We start from the raw sequence: 23806 nt of genomic DNA on the forward strand, positions 1-23806 counted from the left end.
CTGGGAAACCATGGTTTAAGCTCTGGCCACAAACAAGGATTGCAAACCCCAGTTTGATCCTGGCTTGCAAATCAGGATTATAGTTAGAGGTTAAACCACAATTTCCCAGTTTGGACTGAAAGGGAAACTATTGTTTAACGAATTCCAGAAGTCTTGAATTAAATTGCCCAAATGCCAAACAAACCTTAGTTTATCAGACTGAAATTGTTACATCTGAACCTGGCCGTTGTCATGGAAGAGGTGGATTTAAGTGTGATATGTGAACTCTGGGGACTTCCTGTAGGTGCTTCACAAGATCATTGTGTTTTTATCTCCTCTTTCCACATGACATAGACGTGCGTCTCTGGAAGGGGATTTGTTTTGTTTTTTGGTGCCCTGTTCCGTACTTTGCATCTTTCAAGATGCAATCATAAATCTTGCGTTGGATGAGTTGGTGTCAGTTGTGGACTAACTACAATTTCATTCCTTCTTGCAGAGTTCTTCTAGAATCACACAAGCACCTTCTCCATGTGTAGCAAGGTAGTACTTGAATATATCCAAATCCATTTCTTGTTATAAGTACCTGATTCTTTGTAATTGTAAGACTCAAGAGTCAGAAGTTTAAACCAGTTTGAAACAGGTTTAAGGATCACTGTCAGAGGGTGGATCAGAAATTTCTGTTGGGTTTTTCTCCTGAAGCTTGTAGTTATACTTTTAGGCTGTAATCTTATACCCACTTACCTTGGAGTAAGCCCCATAGAACTTAATGGAATTTAATTCTGAGTAGACACATACGGGATTGCTCTGTCAGTCTCCTTAAACGAGAGTGGTTGTCAGAACCAGGTTGGTTAGACTTGGACTGGGGAGATCTGGATTCAAATCCCTCTTCAGACGTAAAGTTCACTGGAGAGCCTTGAGGAAGTTGCTGTCTGTCAGGCTATCCTACTGCACAAGGCGTTCGTGAGGGTCAAGTGGCTTAAGCACTATGTTTGCTCCCCTGTGTTCCTTGGAGAGGAAGAGCAGGATAGAATTCTTACAAGTCAATATTTGCCAGTCTTTAACAAATATTTTGAGAGAGAGAGAGAGAGAGAGAGAGAGAGAGAGCATGCTGACATGTCACAAGTGAATAGATTGCAGCTCGCCAGTTCACAGCGCTTCTCGCACACTGCAAAAGTATTCCAGCAGGCGGCATGCTAAAAATTCATCGCTTCTGTGGTGGGTCAGGCCGTTGAGACACGTGGGACCTGCAAAAGACTGTTGCAGTGTTGGAGTGCCCCAGGATGCTACCCATGCCTTCTTTCTGGATACTCCATCCCATTTTCCCTGCACCCCTGATTTTCCAATGTCTCCTGCCCCTGCTTCCCCTGCAACAGACACTTGGCATTCTGTGGCGACCGAGCATGCACAGTCCCCATTTAGCTGTGTGTGTGTGTGGGGGGGGGGGCTTAGATTCCCTCCCTAAAACTTTGTTGTACTTCTGCAAACATGCTGATGCCTCCCTCTTACTTCTAAACAGCCCTACTTTGGCTTCATAGCCTGCTCCTGAGTTCGCTATTGGTGTGCGTGATGGGGACGACGATGATATTGTTCCATGTTGTGCTTTGTCCTTCAGGAGCACGGGCACGCCTTCTCCTCTCTCCCCGATGCCCTCTCCAGCCAGCTCTGTGAGCTCCCAGACAGGTTCCAGTGCCAGCAGCTGCGGAAGTGGCGGCATCGGCTCTTCAGTCAACGTCCCCCATTTTATCCCAACCATCACTTCTTCCTTCGTCAACATCACTTCTTATTTTCTCTATGCCTATGATCTCTGGGAACAAGCTGATGTCTTGGCCAGGAAGAATAAGAGTAAGGGTTTGTTTCCTTGTGTTCCGATTGACATTGAGCGTGCTGCTCCCTAAAGCTTCCGCTCAAATGACGTGCCAAATTTCGCTCGTCATTTGGCAAGACAGTTTTGGAGGGCCCCCATGGCTCAAGTGGCATCTCTTAAAGCTATCTCGGGGAGCAGAGCTTTGTAGGGACTCTGCTTGATATCCTGAAGATATCCTGAAGACGATGGTGGGCAAGATGGAGCAGTCCCTGGGCTTGATCTATTCAACATCAGCATTGGCAGCAGTAAATACTGTAAAGCAGGGATGGGCAGAAGGTAGATCTCCAAACAGTTTTGGACTTCAGCTCCCATCAGCCCCTGCCAGCATGGCCCATGATCGGGGATGCTGGGAGTTGAAGTCTAAAACATCTGGAGATCTACTTTCTGCCCACCCCTGCTGTAAAGCACAGTTGGGGAAGGTGTGGCCCTCCCATAATCCCTCACCATTGGCCAGGCTGGCAGGGGCTGATGGGAACTGGAGTCCAACACCATCTGGAGAGCCACTCCTTCCCCAGCCCCACTATAAGAGGCACACATTTGCAAACATGCAAGGAAACACTATGGGATACTGGCAAGGGAACAATGGCTGGCCAGTGCAGTCTTCCCCAACTTGGCACTCTCCAGATGTGTTGGACTACAACTCCCATCATCCCATCCAGCAGGGCCATGTACCTTTTGGCTTGGGATTATGGGAGTTTTAGTTAAACACATCTGGAAGGCAGAAGATTGGGGAAGGCTTGCCCCAGTGCATGTCCATTGCATATTTACAAATGCATATCTCCACTTTTGCGCTTGAGGATGTTTTACTGCTGCAAATGTCGTATTAATCCGTGGTAGATATGTTTTCCTGCTGAACATGTGAATCAGCCTTAACCCGAAGTCTTGGTTGGGCAGTATGTACTGCATTAATGCCAAAGAAAAATGCTTACAGTCCAAAGCAATGTGTCTGCTTCGATTGGCCTTTTTATTAATTTTAAATAAAAACTTTGTGCTATGAAAAGAAATTCTTTTTAAAAAATGGATAAATTTAAAAGGAAAATGGAGAATTGACTAGAGACTTGCAGCCAATGACTCCGTGGACTAATTGAAAGTAATTGAGGTCACTTAAGAGACCACATACCCACCCAGTGTCCTGCATCTTGTATTTGGCTGCCCCACAGATTCCCTGTCTCTAGCGTGCATGCAGAGGCTTTGATCACATCCCAGCACCCACATGAATGGGGGCCTCCCCACGCACTTGCACAGGCAAGTTTTCTACTTGCCTGTGCAAGTGGAAAACAGATTCCAGGATGGTCTGAGAGCTGCTGGGACAAAGTAACCATAGTAGCTATCCTTCCATTTTTGTTTTTAAAAAATGAAATCTAGCAGTTGGTCAGATCTGTCTCTAGCACTTGTTACCAAGTGTCCCTTTTGCACAGATGTATGCCTGTGCACACTTTTACACATGCAAGCTTGACACTTGAAGGAATCTCATTAAATATCCAGCACTCCACACGCCAAAGCTTAGCATCATAAGAAGTTAAGGGGATTTGGTGAACACAGTTGTTCGGCCCAGAAGTAATTTATTGAAAAGTACTAAAATATTCATTCAAAAGATCAGATTAAGGCAATAGGCATTTTATCAGGTTAAATTTTAGTCATACAGAGTCCCAGTTGTAATGATTAAAGCAGACACATTAAAAGCAATGGTTTAGTGTATATGACTAGCAGGTTGGAGGGTGGGAGGAAGAGGGAGATAGATGTAGGGAATGGCTGAGGAGGGGAAGGAGGCTGATAGCTGAGCTTGTGGGTAAAGAGAGTTCACTGGCAAGTTGCTTATCTCCTTGAAAAGACACAGGCCAGGGGAAGAAATTCCTGAGTTGTGTGGCGGATAACTTCCTCCTACAGAATGTAGAGGAAGGAACTAGAGGACTGGCTATCCTTGACTTGATCCTAACCAACAGAGATGACTTAGTGGATCAAGTAGCAGTTACAGGAACTCTGGGGGAAAGTGACCATGGTAAACTTGAGTTCTTGGTTCTAAGGGAAGCAAAAGCCGAGTGTAGTCAAACGCGTATCCTGGATTTTAGGAAAGCTGATTTTAATAAACTCGGAACAATGATCAGTAAGGTCTCATGGCAAGCGACTCTAACGAGAAAAGGAGTCCAAGATGGGTGGGAGGTTTAAAAAAGGAAATTCTCAAAGGCACAATTACAAACCATTCCAACAAGGAGAAAAGGAGGAAGACAACAGAAGAGGCCAGTGTGGCTTCACAAAAAGCTTAGAGATGACCTGAAAACAAATAAGCACACATATAGGAAGTGGAAAGAAGGCCAAGCAACAAAGGAAGAGTACAGGCAGGTAGCGCAGAATTGCAGGGATGGCATCAGGAAGGCTAAAGCTGAGAACAAGCAACAAATGCTAAAAGCAACAAAAAGGCTTCCTTCAGCTACGTGCATAATAAAAGACAGAGGAAAGAAATGGTGGTTCAGCTATTAAATAAGGATGGCAAAATGATAACAGATGACAAAGAAAAGGCAGAAGTGCTCAATTCCTACTTTGGCTCAGTCTTCTCCCAAAAGAGGTCTGTGACCCCCCTGGCAAAGGCAAAGTACAGGGTGATGGGGTAGGATTGAAGCTTGAGATAGATAGGCATATGGGCAAGGAACACGTAATTACTTTGAATGAGTTCAAATATCCAGGGCCAGATGAACTGCATCCTAGAGTCATAAAGGAACTGGCAGAAGAACTCTCAGAACCACTGTCTATTCTCTTTGAGAAATCATGGAGGACGGGTGAAGTGCCAGATGACTGGAGGAGGGCTAATGTCCCTATCTTCAAAAAGGGTAAAAAGGAGGAACCTGGGAACTACACACCAGTCAGTCTGACATCCAGCCCTGGGAAAAGTCTGGAGCAGATGATAAAGCAATCCATCTGTAAGCACCTTGAAAACAATGCAGTGATTACTCGAAGCCACCATGGATTTGTCAAGAACAACTCCTGCCGGATGAATGCTGTAGACATAATATACCTCAACTTCAGCAAAGCTTTCAACAAAGTGCCCCATGATATCCTGATGAGCAAACTAGCTCAAAGTGGGCTAGATGAAACAACGATCCGGTGGATCCACAGTTGGCTACCTAATCGGACTCAAAGAGTGCTTCTCAATGGCATCTTCTCAAACTGGGGAGAGGTAACGAGCAGGGTACTGCAGGGCTCAGTCCTGGGCCCAGTGCTCTTCAACATTTGTATTAATGACTTGGAGGAGGAGGTGCAGGGAATGCTGATCAAATTTGCAGATGACACAACATTGGGCGGGATAGCTAATACTTTGGAAGACAGAAACAAAATTCAGAGTGATCTTGATAGACTGGAGCGCTGGGCAGAAAACAGTTTTGGGCTGCATTAATAGAAGCATAACTTCCAAATCCCGGGAAGTACTAGTTGCCCTCTACTCAGTAATGCTTAGGTCTCATCTGGAGTACTGTGTCCAGTTCTGGGCACCACACTTCAAGAAGGATGCAGACAAACTGGAGAGGCTTCAGTGGAGGGCAGCAAAGATGATCAGGGGACTGGAAACAAAGCCCTATGAAGAGACACTGAAAGAACTGGGCATGTTTAGCCTTGAGAAGAGAAGACTGAGGGGAGATATTACAGCGCTCCTCAAGTACTTGAAAGTTTGTCACAGAGAGGAACGCCAGGATCTCTTCTCAGTCATCCCAGAGTGCAGGACACGGAATAATGGGCTCAAGTTACAGGAAGCCAGATTCCGGCTGAACATCAGGAAAAACGTCCTGACTGTTAGAGCAATACGACAATGTAACCAGTTACCTAGGGAGGTGGTGGGCTGTCCCACACTGGAGGCATTCAAGACAAGGCTGGACAGCCACTTGTCAGGGATGCTCTGACTTGGATTCCTGCATTGAACAGGGGGTTGGACTTGATGGTCTTGTAGGCCCCTTCCAACCCTACTATTCTGTGATTCTAAGAAACGGGAAAAGAAGCAGGGAAAGGTGACTGGGTTCTTCAGAAAGCTGGGGTAATGAAGGAAGGGGGTCTGGCAAGCTAACGTACCTGCAGGGGAGAAGTTAATAAAGGAAAGGGTGTTACCAATCCATATCAAGCCCCTCTCGGGTGCAGTGAAGTTGGAGGCAGCAGAGTGCTTCTGCAGTGACAGAGAGAAAGCGGGGGGGGGGGGTCCACACGTTTTCTCTTGAGAGAGAGAGAGGCTTCTTTAAAAAGCTTTAATTGTTGGGCTGGCTGGGTGCTCTTTATATCCCCCAAGATTCGAGCTTAATTATTAAAACTCAGACCAAGAAACCCTGTCTCTGTGGTCTCATTGAAACCAAGATGTGTGCTAATTTGGGGATAAACTGACTATCTCAACAGGCGGGTAAAAATTAACAGACTGCTGAGTAGATTTACCTGTTGACTTTCTTAGGCTGACATTTGGAGACTCCATTGTAGATTGAAAATCGGATACAAGAAGGGTAAAAAAAAATGAAGGGATCTGCTTTGGAAAACAATGGTCATGCCAGAGTGGCGATGGCTTTGTATCACGTACATCATTCTGCTTCAACTTTCAGGCCTGGCTTTTAGAATTGAGGATTTCTCCTGTGCTTTCTCAAGCAGGAATGAAGCCTTCCTTTTCATTTCAAAAACAGCAGAATATTGGGATGTCTGGTAACACACTGATAGGAACACATGGGTCCCTGATGAGGCAAAGAACAGAAATAAAAACGAATGTGGTAGTTTTATATTAGTAAAGCTGGGGATTAATTTTAAGTGATTCACTAGGTAAAGAGTAGATAAAACTGGGCAGTGGTTGGAAGACAAAAGGTTAAAGCCCATCTTCAGTTGTTGTCTGTCCCTGTTGACAAACTTCCTTTATTGGTCTTAAGCTTGGGTTCAGAAGATCTGCAATACTGTTTAGGCTACTAATAGTTGCTGGGGATCCTGCAGTCACTAATATTTGTTGAGGGGAGAGGGTTACAATCACCCTTCTTTCCCCTTTACAACGTACCCAAGACAGCAAGTTCTCCATGCTTTAAAAAAAAAAGAATTAAATCATATGTCAGGGGGGTAGCTATAAATTATCTGCCATGAAAAGCGGAATTCATTAGCCCGTATAAGTTACTCAAATTAAGCACATTGACATGATTTTTCTTACTCTGTATCACGCATTCTGCTTCTGCCAGTCATGTGGTGGATCAAGGGGAGCTGTACAGGGCACTACAGCCCTGCCTCCAAGTCTTATTAAACCACCTCTGTAGCTTCTGAGATTATCCAGCCCTAAGCCACCTACTTTCAAACATATCTTCATAAGGACTAGAAACTTGCTTCAAGGTTAAAATATAAGTTTAGATTCTCAGGAAACTGAGTTCTGCCTTTCCCCATTCCCCCTGCCAATACCACATGTGTTTTCTTTCCCTGGACCCCTACAGAATTGCAGCAGCATATGTCCCTGCCCATAAACAACAATGGGAGATCTACATAGGTCTTAGAAGAGAGGAAATTTTTAGCTAAGTGTTTAGGTGGTATTTATTAAACAATGTCTCACATATCAGTCTGTTGAATCTTTTGTTGCTTCAGCTGTTCAGACTATAAGATGCCAAACGTGATGCCTGTTTTTCTTCTTCCACCTCTCTCTCACTCTTTCAGAATTCTTTTCCGAGCTCAGTGCTGCCGCCTGCGCTCTCTCATTGAACAGCAGTATGATGGAACTGGTACACTACACCCGCCAGGGCTTGCAGTGGCTGAGACTGGAACCAAATACGCCTTAACTGGTGTGTCAAGGCAAGAACTTTGCCTGGGACTCTTTTGCACTTTGAAAGCCTCAGAAACAGCCTTGTTGGCTGACTTGTCGGATACAAAAAAAAGCACCTGGAACAAAGTAGAACGACGCATGATGGAAGGGATCTGGTGCCACTGGAAAACTTTAAGGACTACATTTCTACGGTGCCATTGGGCCACCTGGAAGCTAAGATGTGGACAAGAGGCCTCCAAGTGGAGGATGCCTTTCTTTCTTTCTTTCTTTCTTTCTTTCTTTCTTTCTTTCTTTCTTTCTTTCAAGGACAAAGTGCAATTTTTTTCCTTTTATTCTTTTTCCCACCATGGTTTCATTGGGTCAATGGTCTATAAACATTTCTATCAATGAATAACCAGCAAGACAACAACAACAAAATCAACACACATGAAGAAATGCCGGTGAGAAGGAAATGCACCTCCCAAAGAATTTTCTGCAACACCTCAAACAATGCAGCGATGTCTGTGGGCCCAGAATATGATTCAGATCCACTTTTTCTTCTGTTTTTGTGGATGCCACAAACACAGTTTGTGGCATGTATGCTTGCTGTTCCTGGAGGGTGGGATGGGCAGAGAATTGGGGAGGGGGGGGGACTCTTCAGCGGCATAACTCAGGCTTCTCTTGCAAACCTGCCTTCCTGCCTCTCCACTTCCCAATTGCAGCCATTCGTTGCACTACTATTTTCCTCACTGAGTGGTTTGTGGCTCATATCAGGCCTAACAAGCAGCTCTAGCTGGCCATACCAGGCCCTGCCTCTTCTCGTCCCAATTTTCTTTGCTGCTTCTGGTGGCAACAGTGTACCAGTCCCAGCTACCTTGTGGGTTTTTTTGTGATATTATGCATGCCCGGTGGCACTGACAATCTCATAAAAGAAACAGGAACACTGGGCCTGCACTGCCAGAAGCCGCTGAGAGCAAAGGATGCACGGTGTAGGTGACGTTGGCCCCCGCCCCGTGGGCTGCCAGGTTGGGTGCGGGCTGGCTCACCCTGCAACTCAGCTGAGCAATACTGCACTAATGAACTGAACTGGAATTGCTTGCAACTGCTGCGCACAGGTGAGGGTTTGCGGGAGGGAGAGCCTTTGCACAAGGAGCAATCTCCAAGGACTCCCTGACTCATTATGTATGGGAGAAGAGGGGCTGTGCAGTTGGAAGGGTTCATACTGGCCATACAAAGATTATTTTCCATTTTGGATCCTTAAAATGGGAGGAATTTAGCAGCACACCATTTTATTTCACCACCTCTGAAATGGCTGGTTCAAACATTTGCCTTTGGCTGTTGATGCACAGCTTTCTATTTATGCTGGCAGGTAGTACACCTGCCCATAAGATTTGGCATGATCCCTCCTTTTTACAAGATTTCCATTTTCTCAGCAGTAATCTTGTGGGATCTGCCAGCCTCGAAACCCCCAGCTCTTCCAAAGTGAGTATGCAGCCATTGTCTTTGATTTGCAGACAAATCTGCTGTGTCTTTCCTAGGCTATAAAAGTCCCCGTTGCTGAGAGTGCCTTCAGGACTGCCACACCTCCTGCTGTACCTGTCTCCTGCATCTGATTTAGTCCCATATACATTAAAGATCCCATTTTGCTGCCCTCCTCTCAATGGTGCCTTAACTCTCCCATTCGTTTTTGTCATCATCTGACTTCCAGTGGGAATATCTTTCAGATACTTTGTTCCTGAGTGTGGTATTCCCTTTCAGCCAACTCCCAGTGTCTAAGTGTCAGAGTTGATCATTCCTATATGTTCCATATAAAAATAGAGCTACCTTGCAGGGTTGAAGCAGTATTCCTGTTTGAAAGGACGTGTTGCATACTTGCATACCTCTTTGCTAAAATGTCAGTAAATCTCATGGATCCTGCATTTCCCAGGTGTTCCTTAACAGCATGTCCCTGGCTCCTTCAAGACAGATTTGGCTCATCTGGGAACACATCCCTACAAAAGGGCAGCATGAGGAAGCCTCTCGTGGACTTTATCAAGGAAAGTTAAAGCTTTAGCTGCTTTCAAGGATAAGCCACTTTTGCTCCAAGAAGCCAGTTCTATATTTTCCTATTGTTTTTAATAAATTGTTACTTAGGGTTCAACTAGACATGCAGCGGAGAGCCTAGATCTCCACTGAACTACTGCAAAACAATCAGGAGAGGTCACCATTTGAAGCAGTGGGCAGGAGAAAGCGTGCTTAAACTTCTCCCACACTCTTGTTTTTCCCCCGTGATGCAGTAAACCTGCACCTGGAACCACTGGTAGAAGAAGTGGATGGAAGAGGGAAGGTTAGTGCCCCTGACACGTGGATTTAATTTGCAAGAGATAATACAAAACCCTCTGTCACCCCCTCCCGCACATCACTTCTCTGTTTCTTGATACCCCATCTTCTCTGTTTTGTAGCTGTTGGCGGAGATCTGGCTGTCCAGAAACGCAGGGCTTCTTTTGAACACTTAGCTCCATTCTTAGACAGAGAAATGTACAGGTTCCAGGCATAAATAATAACCTGATTTAAAAAACCAAACCACCACAAACTTGCCTCTCAGTACGAGAGAACAACAAATCAAATTGCTGGCCCTTCTATGCAGTTGGATTGGTGTCTGTTTTTTCCTAGTGAAAGATGCAGTGCAAGTATAGAAGGACAGTTCTCCCAGAGGTCTTAACAGAGTAGGCTGACTTGAAAGTGTCTGGCTTTCTCCACTTGCTTCTCAGTTAGGCCTAGGAGCTCAAACACTAAACTCGCATCTCCCTGTTGCAAATCATGTTCCCCTCTTCTCCCAATGAGTTGACCTCTGTAGTCTCAAGACTGACTTCTTCTCCCTCCCTCTGATGTCCCTGGCACCGGAATCAGCCAGCCAATGCTGCTGTTCACCTTGTTGCTGCTTTTGCGCTCTCAAACTACGCTCTGAAGTTGAATACCTGGTTGTCAAGGGAACCGCCTTAACCTGCTTGTTGAGCACTTTATCCAAGGGATAGCGATAATCTGTTCCACTCTCTCTCCTGCCTGTTCACCTGCTCCCGGAATGGTGAGTGAGATTCTTATGTCAACCTCTGTGTCAAGAAAAAAACAATGCATTTATGCTGCTGATTTTATATGACCATGGGGTGATGCAAAAATGAGCAACATCCCCATTTAAGCGCAGAGCATATGAACTTCTTTTCTCAAACAAAGAAAATGTTTCAATTCTGATTTAGTCCAGGAAGGCCGTAAGGCCTGTTCCAAAGCCAAATGGGAGCAAAGCTTCCCTCTTAATTTCCATAGAAGTTAAGATGGTTCTCTAATCCGAACAGCCCACTCTTGCACATGCTGTGATTTCGTTTTATTTTTCATGCAATTGCAAAGAAGCAGTTGGCCTATTGGGATCACATTTAGAAAGCTTATATCCTCTTCTGACTTCTATATATGAAAGACCAATTGAATGAATTATCAGAAAAAATACCATTTCATCTCCATGCTGGACTCTGGTTCCCCAGACGCTGATGGGACTTCTGTTGATTTCACCCAGGGCCTGGGGCCCAGCTTTCTATGTAAGGAGTAAGAAATGTTTTGCCATTTTAAAGACAGGTCAATGGAGCTGTACGCTCAAAGCAGCCTCCTTTCCCAGATGATATTTATTTAGAATTATAATTAATGTATTTAAATTGTCAATGTTCTATATGTCTAAGATACCATTATTTAATAATTTGCAAGTTCCATTGACACTGGAGATGTGGATTGAAAGTTAAGAGTGACGACCATTTTATTTTCCAAGGGCAATTTCTCCTTTCCCTGCCCTCCCCCCTTCCCTCCATCTCCTTGATTTCTTTATAAAAATCTGTACATTTAAATTTATTATGGGGTGTTGTGTCTCCATCTTGTAAATAACATTTTCTGCCCTGTATATTGGTGGTACTTCCAGGTTGATTTGTTTAATTCATGTGGGGTAATAAAATAAATATCAAATGAAACGGCCTCTTCTTGACAGTGGCTCTGAAAATATTTCTTTAAGCATTAACAAAAATAGTTTTTAAAAACACCAGTGATAACATTTTATTGGCAAGGAAGCAAGCTGGTGGATTGGCCAGAACTCTGGCATCTCAACTTCCAAACAGAAGAATTCTGTACTGTTTCAAAGTCTTCATCCCGGCTCAAAATCTAGAATAAGTCCAATAACAAAACAGTTGCTCACCGCCATAAGGCCTGGACAGTTTGCAACGCTCAAACCTGAGCACAACCTCCCTACCTATAAATGTTGGCCCACCTTGGTCTCAGTCATCCTCCTGTTTTCTGCCTGCCTGGAACAGAGAGGTGCTTCAGGTACAGGGCAGCATCACACTTCCGCCTCCTTAGTCAACTACCAAGGCCCAAGTGCTCTACAGGAGCCCACCCACATGCTTGCTTTGCCAGGCAGTGGTCAGCTATAAGCTACCCTTCGACATTTCCCACAGTGTCCCAGTGTGCCTGGGCTAGCACTGCTCCCAGGCATTGTGGGAAGTTTTAAAGGGCCACCTGACATTGGAGGAGTGGCTGTCTGGTACTGATCAGAAGGGTGCCTGATGCAACTTGGGAGCACCGCTGCAGGGAAATCGGGGGGGGGGGGAAGAGATGCAAGAGGATCTCTGCACAAAAAACAATACTATGTACAGTTCTGGTCACCACGCCTAAAAAAGGATATTGTAGAGCAGGAAAAAGGGCAGAAAAAGGGCAATTAAAACGACCCAGGGGTTGGAGCAACTCCCCTATGAGAGAAGGTTACAACAGCTGGCATTGTTTAGTTGGGAAACAAGGCAAGTAAGGGGAGATGTGTACAGAATTATGCATGGTGTGGAGAAAGTGGATAGGGAGGCATTTTTCTCCCTCTCTCAAAGTACTAGAACCCGGGGTCATCCTGGAAGCTGATTGGTGGGAGTTTCAGGACAGATGAATGGAAGTACTTCTTCACACAGCGCATAGTTAAAACTATGGAATTCGCTACCACAGGACATGATGGCCACCAATTCGGATGGCTTTACAAGGGGGTTAGACAAATCCCTGGAGGAGGAGGCTATCCATGCCTACTAGACCTGATGGCTATATGCTGCCTCCAATATCAGAGGCAGGATGCCTATGTGCACCAGTTGTTGGGGAACAAACCCCGTTCCATCATCTTGTAGAGCACAGGACCTGTTTGGTGGGCTGGGTTTTGACTTGGTGGATCACAAATTACACTGGCCTCATTAGGGGTTTTATCCCATAATAACAAAATATACTGGCGACTTTTAGATACAACTTTTGGTCTTATTGTGCGGGACAGTAACATCTTGGCTTTGCATGTAAATGTTTGATTTAATCCTATAGGATACTACGATCTTGAATTCTACATTTTAGTGTTCTTGGCAATATAACTGTTGATCCTGGACAGGGGTAGATTAAAGGACAAAAGACCCCTATGGCTTTCCGTCCCTTCTGAGGGCACTGACATATGAATGAACCCCTCTTTAATTTTGCCCTGCACCATTAGTATTCATGACACAGTTTGTAGTCATCATAAAATGGAAAAGGGAAGGTGCTGCTATACCGACATAATCATCCTGTACTTCCCCCCTTCTGTTTTAAGACTACTAAAAACTACAGATTTTTAAATTTAGCTCAGCAACCTCCTTTTATCCCAGCCCACTGCTTTTTCTCCCCACAGCCAGTTTTGGGGAGAGGGATTTATGTCCAGCTTGCAGAACAGGCCTGGGTTCATCAAAGCATCTGTTGTTTCTTGTCCTAATAAAGGTGCTATCTTACTCTCTCTGTGTGTTTAATAATAAACCAATACAGCTACTGGCATGTTTCTGTCTATAACATGAAATGCTCATGTTAAAAAGAATAGGTTATCTTAAGTATGGTCACAATTCATGGAGAACGTCTGCACAAGCCCCATTGAAACAGTAGTAGTCTTGAGCTCATTCATTTAACTGGGACTTATGCACGAGACTTTGCCAGTGGCATGTGTTCTAACAGTCTTACAGTAAGACAGGAACCACTTGCGGGCCTCAGCCCACTTTCAGGTGGGCCTCAACACAACACTCCTCTGAGAGAAAAGGGCTAGAGGAGGCTTTGAAGGCAATTGGAAAGAGAGATAAAAGGGTGATATTTCTAGTACCAGTAATGATTTTTAAAATCTGGAAATAGAGACAAGTGGGATTGTAGAGGGGAGGTTTTACAGGAGGAAGTAATGTAATGTAAAAGCCATAGGAGGTAGGGATGAAAGGAACTGACAGCTTGGTGGGGGTGGGGGAGTACAAGTTAAGTGTGAAAGGGGAAGGAAGAAGTGACAGAAGTAAAAATACTGAGAGGCATGTGGGTAAGAAAATGTATAAAGTTTAAAAAGTTCTCCACTGTGAGCCTCTGAATCAGCAAATTCTGCCTAATCTGGGGAGGATGAGTCATGATACCTCCAGATTCTATGTCTACTTAGTACAAGATTTGCTGACCTATGGAACTCCCTGCTGCAAGGAAATCCCTGGTAAAGAATTTAGCCCTTTTCAAAGGATCAGATAACAATTGAAAATATCTGTAATTCCCAGCTGGTGATGCCAAACTCTACCACCATCTGCTGCCATTTTGTGACCAGCTCTTTGTCCCTCCACTGCCATTTTGTTGCTGGTGGGTCTCAGCAATTTTCAATCCTCTCAAGTGGGCCCTGCAGATAGAATGTTTGAGAAACCCTGCTCTAAAACGTTAAGCATGGAAGAGCTCAAACCTGCAGGCAGTTGAGCAAAAATCAACAGAGATAAGCAATGTTGTATCAAAATCAACTCTAGAACCAAAAATGGGCTTAGAACAATTAAAAAAGCCAGACTGCCCACTTGAGGGAATGATATTAAAGGCAAAACTGAAGTAATTTGGCCACATAATGAGAAGACAGGATACCCTGGAGAAGATGCTGATGCTAGGGAAAGTGGAAGGCAAAAGGAAGAGGGGCCGACCAAAGGCAAGATGGATGGATGATATTCTGGAGGTGATGGGCTCGACCTTGGGGGAGCTGGGGGTGGCGACGGTCGACAGGAAGCTCTGGCGTGGGCTGGTCCATGAAGTCACAAAGATTCGGAAGCGACTGACCAAATAAACAACAACAGATTGAGAAACTCTTTGTCTTTGGTATGCCTTCAACTGAGTAGCTTTGGGGCCATTTAGGTTTGGGGCAGTGCATTTTCCCACAAGTCTTAATTAGATGCAGCAGCTGTTTTCAAGACTCAAACCACTAAAACCCCTCCAATGATCAGAGTAGATTGTGGGGGAAGAAGGAGGTAGAGGAAATAATTACCATTTTTGATGACAAATCCATCCTACTCTAGCTGCTGAAGAACAAAACTCCAGTGGGTAGAGAGGAAAATCTGAGACCCTTTGGGATCAGAGTTTCTAACTCCATACTCTACAGGAGCCTTCTGAGTCTTTAGTGTGTGGAAAGGGGCCATTCAGCAGCTGTTCTCAAAATGCTGTTGTGATAGAAGTAGCCATCTATTCATTATGCTTGTATGCAACTTTTCCTTTAGAAAGGTCACAGTGGCTTAATTGAAGCTCCGAACGGACTCCCATTCAAGCACTAATAAGGCCTGCATTTTAATATGACATCATCAATTGCTCCTAGGTTTTCAACTGGTGGGTCAGAACCCATTAGTGGGTTGCAGTCTGAACTTGTGATGCAACAGCAGCAACAGCACCACCCACTCACGTTTCTATATTATAGAATACTATTAAAGGTAAAGGTGTCCCCAGCCAGTCGTGTCCGACTCTACGGTGTGGTGCTCATCTCCATTTCTAAGCCGAAGAGCCAGCGCTGTCCGAAGACGCTTCCGTGGTCATGTGGCCGGCATGACTGAACACCGAGGTGCACGGAACACTGTTACCTTTCCTGCCAAAGCGATACCTATTTATCTACTTGCGATTTCTTGCTTTCAAACTGCTAGGTTGGCAGGAGCTGGGACTGAAGACGGGAGCTCACTCCGTCACGCAGGTCTCGGGTCTCAAACTGCTGTCCTGCTGACCTTCCGGTTTGCAGTTCAGCATCTTAACCACTAAGCCACCACGGCCCCCTATATAGTATGTATGTATGTATGTATGTATTATATATTATTGCATTTATACCCCGCCTTTCTCCCTCTCGCAAGGAACTCAAGGCGGCTTACATTATCCTCCTCCTCACCGTTGTATCCTCACAACAACAACCCTGTGAGGTAGGGTTAGTAAAAAGAGAGAAATATATATAAATATAGTAAACATATAGTAAAAAGTAATATAGTAAAAAGAGAAAGAAATGGATCCTTAAATACATGTTCTGGCTATAGGTGGTTCCAACTCTGAAAAGATTGAAGGCTACTGACCTACGCTCTGGCATGCACTCATTTATAGGCATGTGACTTGAAACACACAGTGGGTTGAATCCAGTTTTAGTCATACCTAGAACAGACACACTGAAATCAATGGGACTTGAGTATGTCATGACTAAGGTCCCATTGATTTCAGTGGCTCTCCTCCAAGTATGACTAAATCTGGATCCTACCCCATCAGAACAGTCACCTGGTGTCGCTTCAGCTGGGTAATGCCATTTCAGGCATGGAGAAATCATTTGTGCCCTGTCTTTTGATCTAAAGAGATCTGCAAGGCAGCTATTAAAGGCTTAAACTCCTTAATATAAAAGGTCAGTAACAAATCAAAATCAAGATAAAAGCAGCAGAACAGAACACCACAGGAAACTGGTAACTAATGAAGTTTAGCAGCATGAAATAACTTCTTAAAACAGTTAAAGAAGAAAATGCAAAATGTCAGAGCCAGAAACAGAAACGGCGTCTCTGCCCAGGACCTGAAGATCGATGGAGGGTGGAATGAGCTTCCCCCCACACTCGTTGGGAGGGAGTTGAATTGGCTTGATGCCAAGGCTGTATCTCGGCTGGCGGGTACTGAAGCAAGGCCTCCAAAGAAATACGGCATATCTTAAACTATCCTGGATGCAGACCATATGTACAAGCTGAAACTCTTCCACTCTTGCCTCTTAGGCTGCAATCCTATAAACACTGACCTGGGAATAAGTGCCATTGAGTTCAATAGGACTTCTGCGTAAGCACATATAGGACTGCACAACTATTAAATAAAAACTTGCGTACAAAACGTGTGTGCACACATGCAATCTTGAGTTTTAAATGCAGTTTGCTGTTGCCCAGCAAACCAGTGGAAAATGGGTTTCATGTCAGCTGTGGAGTGAGCAAACTGCTACCAGTCTAACTGCATTGTTTCAACCATTAGCTTAACAGCACAAGGGAAATTCTTCTGTGGCAACTAGCCAGCTGAGCGGGATACGTTTAACACCCCCCCCCCCCGCTAGCCTATCTCCATCCATAATCCACACCGCATGTAATTGATTACCAGTAAGCACCCTCTGGCAATATGTGAACAATCTTGGCTTGAGGAATAATTCCAAGCTGCCCCAATGCAACAGTTAAAAAGCTTCAGTTACATACAACACAGCGTTGTGCAGTAAAAGATTTTCCCCAGTAGTATTAATTTCTTCCAAATACAGGTTAAAGAGTAACCACTCAGCAACTGTTCCTAATCTTCTTATTTTGGCCAAGGAAGATGCCAGTATATTGAACCCCCTCAGTATCGGGAGCCACTCTCCCTCTCTCTCGCATGGCAAGAGCACCGTAGCTGGATCCATATGTGCAATCGACTGTGAAGTTCAACGCACTGCTTCAAGTGCCTTCCGTGTGAAATCAGTCCTGAAGCCAGGGAAGGAGAACGTCTCCAAATATAGGTACCTTATGCTAGTTCCAACAGAAAGAAATCTTGCAACATACATATGTTATACAGATGTTAACGGAGGCAGCCGGAGCAAAATTGATATAGACAAATAAAGGGTGCACTGTTTGCAAAAATGCTCACATGAACACAAGATCAGTGCCCCATGCATAAACAGCTTTTTAAGAACCATCTAGATGGGACTGCCCAAAGCTGGTGCACTCCAAGTGTGTGGGAGCTGTAGTTCCAACACAGCTGGACGGCACCAGGTTGGGGAAGGCTGATCTAGATACATCTTATTGGCATGCAACTTGGTGATTTTTAAATTTATTTTTACAATCTCTCTTCTTCCCAGTGAGGTATTGATTATAGCCAGAATTGGATCCATACTTTGATCTCCTAGAGGGAGCTCTAGGAGCTCAGCCCACGTTTCGCCCCCAATTAGCCCTGTTTTGTTGCAGTAAAAAGGACAAAAGAGGTCTGTGGCATCTTCGATCTTCCAGTGTCCCAGGCTACCTTATGCACTGGAAACATCTAACCTGCCAAAGAAAAATCTCTTAGTCTCTAAAGATGCCATAGGACTTTCTATTTAAGATTGAGATAATAGGTAGCCTACAGCAGCCTCTCAAGTCGGGCCAAGCTGGGATTTTGAAACCGGCCTCCCACGTTGCAAGTCCCTGATGATTCAAAGCAAGTTTCCATATGAAATAATCTGGCTCCCCTATGAGGATGGCAAGTTATGGCTCTTTCCCTCCCTCTACTGGAAGAAAGTGCTTAATGCAGCTTGCTGGACATTAATTTTGAAGTTGGTCTGAGACTGTATATTATATGCAGAACGTATAGATACTATAGAGATGTGCACCAACTGCAAGATTCAGCTTGGAGCCCAATTTGGCACTATGGAAACAGCCAGATTTGACTCAGAATGATTCGGAGGATGTCTTATTTGACTCGGATACCAAACCCAAGACAAGATTTGGAAATCCATGTTTTTGCCTCCCATTGACTATCATAGGAATTTTAAAAAACAGCCACCACAGAATTGTCAGAATTAGATTAAATGGGGATGCAGAGTAACCCCTTAGGAGGGAATTAGACCTGCAAAATATCAAAAACTAGATACAGAGGGTGTTCTGCTACACAACTAGAATTTTACACAACTAGAATTAAAAGGAAATGTTGACTTTTATATTTCTTGGCAGACTAGCATGAAATTTCCAGGGATAGTTGCGCCTTCTGAGGGGATCAAGCCTTCCACTGAATAGGTACAGGGACTTACGTGCAAGAGCAGCCTTTACGTACTGCGGGAATCCAAAACAAAACACACTTAGCCCTCTATGCTATTTGTGGACCATTGGTCTGAAAATACGATACAGCCTAGAGGTGGCCCTAAGTAAGAAATACGCAGTGTCAGAAGGATAGGTGCAACAGTTTATGTGGAATGAGAGTCCTCAAACTTGGGGGGGGGAGATTTCCCCTTTCCTAACCCATTTTTGGGGGGCAATTTATATGAAAATGTAAATTATTATATCACACATAATAGAGGTGCCCCCAGGAAAGAAACCTGCAAAGTTTCAGAAGGATAGGTGCAGGGGCTAAATGGTTATTACTGAAAATCAGTTGGAGGATTTTTTTTAAAATAGTGAAGGATGCTGGTGATAAAGTATTTTTCACTGCAGAAAAAGGACTGGGAGGATTGATTTAATAATTGAAAAGTAGGGATGTATGAGAATTTTGTTTTTGCTTGCAAACCATGCGAGCACGCCCTGTTCAAAGGCCCGAACGCATGAGCGACCATGTGTCTGCCAAAAATATTTTCAAACTGTCAAACACAAGCTCACGTTCCTCTCACGCCTGATTCCCAGTTTGATTTGCAAAAATTTCCTAATTTGCGCAAATGTTCTCAGTAGACTGAATCAACGCTGCTTCAGTCTATGGAGGAAAATTGTGCAAATTTGGGGAGACCTGCACAAATCTGTTTGATCGCTCCTTGATTTGAGCAAATCTCCCAATCCTGCAAAGCAAGCAGGGAATCGGGCAGAAGACATGTTACATGAAAATCAGCTCTCTGAAATACAAGCTGTTCCTAGAATCGTACCTGCAACTTAAGGTTAAAATGCCAGTATATTGTAGTTAGAAATCCATACATTTTGTTGTGTACTGCTTAGGGATTTTAATAAATAAAGCAATATAAAAGTATAATAAAAAATAATAAGGCTCAAAAATTCATTGTCCTTCTCTGCTACAATTTTAAAATTAAGTATGATACTCACAGGTAAAGCCCTATTTCTCCCCATGTATTAGCTTTTGCCATTATTCCTCAAATAACTAGTTCCTTTCTCAGTAGCATAGCCTAGGGTGTAAATATTTATCCCAAACACACATCTTGGCAAAAGAAGAAAAAACCTTAGCAGAAACAGGATTTTTTTAAAAATGGCACTAGGAGTTGGGATTACTATCTTCCCTCTGCTTTGTGTTTCTAAAGATTTCCATGATATGAAGGCCTGTTATGCTGTGCTTCTAGGGATGTCCTCTGGTTTCCCAGCAAGACTGTAGGTGGTTACAAAAACAAAACTATTTTCTTGGAATATAGAGCTAGACACTGTATTGCAGACACCCCTTTCAGCAGAATTCTACGAAATAAAACTTGACACCATAAGGAGGCTGATGATTTTCCAAAACAAACCCTCAGGACAGCAAGTTTTTCATAATTTAGTATGCTGTTTATTCCATTGATTACACCACCTCTAATGGTCATGAGATTAGGCTCTCAGGTTTATCTAATTGTTTGAATCTCAACTCTTACAAGCATCCTCTGCCTTGTTGTTGTTGTTCAGTCGTTCAGTCGTGTCAGACTCTTCGTGACCCCATGGACCATAGCATGCCAGGCCTTCCTGTCCTGTGCTCTCTCCCGGAGCGTGCTCTGCCTACCTATGCTGAATTTCCACTCAACTGAAAAATACACAAAGCCAAGCAATAAGTGCTTTTTATTACAAGGTTTCCAGCTCACATACAGTACGATACACCACTTCATTCTGCATTTTGTCCACTGGATATCACAGACTAATACAAGTTTTAGAAGTGGCAGTGCAATAGTAAAGCAGCCATTTGTGTACTCTGTGGTAGAACTACATACAGAAAATCATTACATAACTGTTTCTCCAAGAAACACAGTATTCTTATGCCCATATTGTACTCCAAGCCAGATTTACCCATCCTAAATGGTTTGGACATAAAGCTTTGGTCATGTACATTTCCCCCAAGTCATTATCATTTTGAGAGGGATAAAGTTATAATTTTCTTCTGCAATTTATGCTGAAGCAGCTCCCAAATCACACTCTGTACATCAAGCCACCAAATTTCCTTTATGATATAAATGTCTTGTTTCTTGCCTTGTGAGCTTTTGCCACTTCAGGTTTAGCCTGCTCTATGGTAGTCTTATGATGCTTATTTTTATAATACAGCTATACATAGTTTCACATACACAGCTGCCTGGGCTGAGCAAGGTAACCAGAACAAAAGAAATCCAGAGAAGTTCTGAAAAGAATAAAAAGGGAAGGGGTGGAGAAAACAGGACCTCCTACATCAAGATGAGTAAACTCATCTTTAAAGCAAAAACAAAATTATCAGACTGCATATAAAGGAAACTTTCCATTCATCTAGTTTAATTCTGTCTTTACTTCTGACAGCCAACCAGAAATATTTGACATATTTGCTGACAGTCATCTTCTCCCTAAGAAACAATAGCACAGGCTGCCTGAAAGGCTTGATGGGGAGAAGGATATGTAGATGAAGAGGCCTGGGCTGAGGGTACAAATGTCCTTATGCACTGCTCCTTCGCTGGGGATGTTGGACTCATGTAACGAATGGCAGGGTGCCAGCATATTACCAGGGCTTCAGGCTACAGTAAGCATTTTGACCAGATCTCTGCAGATATTCACACAGGGATGCAGTCATTATCTGACAAGGATTCCACAAAGGTTCTTCCATCTTCCCAATAAGGCCTAGTGCGAACTGGCATTGCATTACTGAAGGCCAAGTGAGATAACAATTTTGGGAAGGACTTGTGATGATTGTTTCGAATGCAAAGTAAGATTTGAAATATAGCTTCCACTGGCTTAACGCTGCACTTTTAGTTGGAATTGATGACCAGGGAGGAAGGGGGTACACGCACGTACACATACGCTCACGTTCATACCCAAAACACAGAAAGCTTATCCCTCCCCTTGCTATTAATGCAAATAATTTTCTCTGCCTTTGCAAACTGACCAGAGAAGTCGTTTCAGGGGCCAGGCCCACATGACTCGGACCAACCAGCTTCCCAGTGATTTGCTGAATTGTTGGTCTGTACTTGATTATTTCTGTGTTACAAAGATGCACACCTTCTGGCAATGCCCTACACAATGCAGGCAGCTGACGTAGTGCAGTCCTGCCAGTACTACAGCACTGCAAGGGCACTTGGGATATGGGAAGGGAGCAGGAGGAGGAGGAAGGGGAAAAACATCTGCTGGAAAAACTCTCTGTAGGGACACACACCATGGTTTAAACAAACTATGGTTATGGTTATGTGTGAATGAGGCCATTGTATTTCTCCTTTCAGGAGACTAGAGTCCACAGGGCTAATTTAGGTTTACATAGTGTGAAAGCAGAACACATTTACTCATAAAAGAAACAGTTTCTTTTAGACAGAAACCATACAAGTCTTAGTGTGTTCTTTAGAGGATTGCTTTAAATGCTGAAGTACAAGCATTTTGGAAGATAGATCTGAGAAAAGCATAATTCACTTGAAATACATAGGTTGTACTTTCTCCAATATCCTTTATAAGTTACAAGATGCTTGAGATCAAAAGCCCCCAACTGTCTAATTTACTACGAAACGCTGTGGGGCATGTACTAAACAACACTGAAGACTTCTCCCACTGTTTTCTGAGTCTTTACTGATTCAGACAAGACTTGAAAAGCTACCACACCACTCAAATTCCCATACAAAAATGCTTTTGAATATTTACACATATTGGTTGATAAATTCAAAATATCTTAGCAAGATGATCTGAAGACTTGTAACGTTTCACAACGATTACAGATTTCAACCCCAATTCACATGCAATCCACCACATTGCTGGAACCTTGACCGACATCACGGATTTGGCTGCCAAGACAAGCACACACAGCTACACCGGCCCCGGCTCTGCAGTGAGATACAGAACCCACAAGCTCCCATCTAAAAAGAACAAACAAAGAGTGGTTAGTATTTTCCTAAACACATCCAATATTAACAGTGAAAAATGGCTTCGCATGTAGGCTAGATGCATCTAAATCTCTTACACAAGTTTGATTTTGTGAACTGCTTCTGTTTTATTTTTGTGGCTATTTAGGAGCTCCATGAAGAAAGATTGCTAAAGAAATATATGAATTACAGTCAAATCACATTTAAACACTGAGAATAGGCAAAGGAAAGGATTTAGCTTCCATGTACACAGATGTATTTATAAACAAGGTTTTAAAAATGGCTTAAATTTGCCTAAGGACAAAGAGGAATGAGTCCTTTACTTTGTTCTAGGAGAAGGCAAGTTCTATGTATAAGGTATTTTCATACCTTTCAGGTATGAAAGGTAAACAGATAAACTGACAACTGCCGTATCCTTTACTCAAAAGAATAGGAACATCTGTTATTCAGCGTCCTACTCAAAGCTTTAGGATACTCCTCATAAGAACATAAGGAGAGCCCTGCTGGATCAGACCAAGGGTCCATCTAGTCCAGCATTCTGTTCACACAGTGGCCAACCAGCTGTTGACCAGGAACCCACAAGCAGGGCAAGACTGCAACAGCACCCACATTCCCCATCAACTGGTGTACATAGGCTCATTGCTACCTCCGTTGCCTCTGGTACTGGAGATAGCATATAGCAATCAAGACTAGTAGCGATTGATAGCCTTTTCCTCCAGGAATTTGGCCAGCCCCTTTTTAAAGCCATCCAAACTGGTGGCCATCACTACATCCTGTGGTAGCGAATTCCCTAGTTTAACTATGCGCGGTGTGAAGAAGTCCTTCCTTTTATCTGTCCTGAATCTCTCACCAATCAGCTTCATAGGAGGACCCCAGATTCTAGTATTGTGAGGAAGAAAAGTGTCTCCCTGTCCACATTCTCCACACCATGCATACTTTTGTAGACCTCTATCATGTCTCCTCTCACCCTCCCTTTTTCCAAGCTAAACAATCCCAGCTGTTGTAACCTTCTCTCATAGGGGAAATGCTCCAGCCCCTTGATCATTTTAGTTGCCCTTTTCTGCATTTTTTCCAGCTCTACAATATCTTTATTTTATTTTATTTTATTTTTTTAGGTGTGGTGACCAGAACTATGCACAGTATTCTAAGTGTGGTTGCACCACAGATTTGTATAAGGGCACTATGATATTGGCAGGTTTATTCTCAATTCCTTTTCTAATTATCCCTAGCA

The 23806-nt window shown here is 43.7% G+C and overlaps 2 protein-coding genes across 13 annotated transcripts in view; one reads left to right on the top strand and one right to left on the bottom strand.

The window, feature by feature from the left end:
- AFF1 (ALF transcription elongation factor 1) overlaps nucleotides 1–23806 on the top strand; it is a 234480-nt gene that overhangs the window by 192443 nt on the left and 18231 nt on the right. For all 8 annotated transcript variants that reach the window (XM_084855558.1, XM_084855561.1, XM_084855563.1 and 5 more), the window contains 3 exons: nucleotides 476–519; nucleotides 1592–1821; nucleotides 7484–22592. In XM_084855558.1, the coding sequence (XP_084711684.1) occupies nucleotides 476–519; nucleotides 1592–1821; nucleotides 7484–7605 (396 nt within the window). In that variant the 3' untranslated portion in view covers nucleotides 7606–22592. The remainder of the gene's footprint in view (nucleotides 1–475; nucleotides 520–1591; nucleotides 1822–7483; nucleotides 22593–23806) is intronic.
- The window catches only part of KLHL8 (kelch like family member 8), an 80707-nt gene continuing 75932 nt past the window's right edge, over nucleotides 19032–23806 (bottom strand). For all 5 annotated transcript variants that reach the window (XM_084855568.1, XM_084855571.1, XM_084855567.1 and 2 more), the window contains one exon: nucleotides 19032–22569. In XM_084855568.1, the coding sequence (XP_084711694.1) occupies nucleotides 22446–22569 (124 nt within the window). In that variant the 3' untranslated portion in view covers nucleotides 19032–22445. The remainder of the gene's footprint in view (nucleotides 22570–23806) is intronic.

The sequence above is a fragment of the Heloderma suspectum genome, chromosome 5, assembly GCF_057233095.1.
Source record: "Heloderma suspectum isolate Gila_16-S chromosome 5, 16-S_ref, whole genome shotgun sequence".
Taxonomy (NCBI): Eukaryota; Metazoa; Chordata; class Lepidosauria; order Squamata; family Helodermatidae; genus Heloderma; species Heloderma suspectum.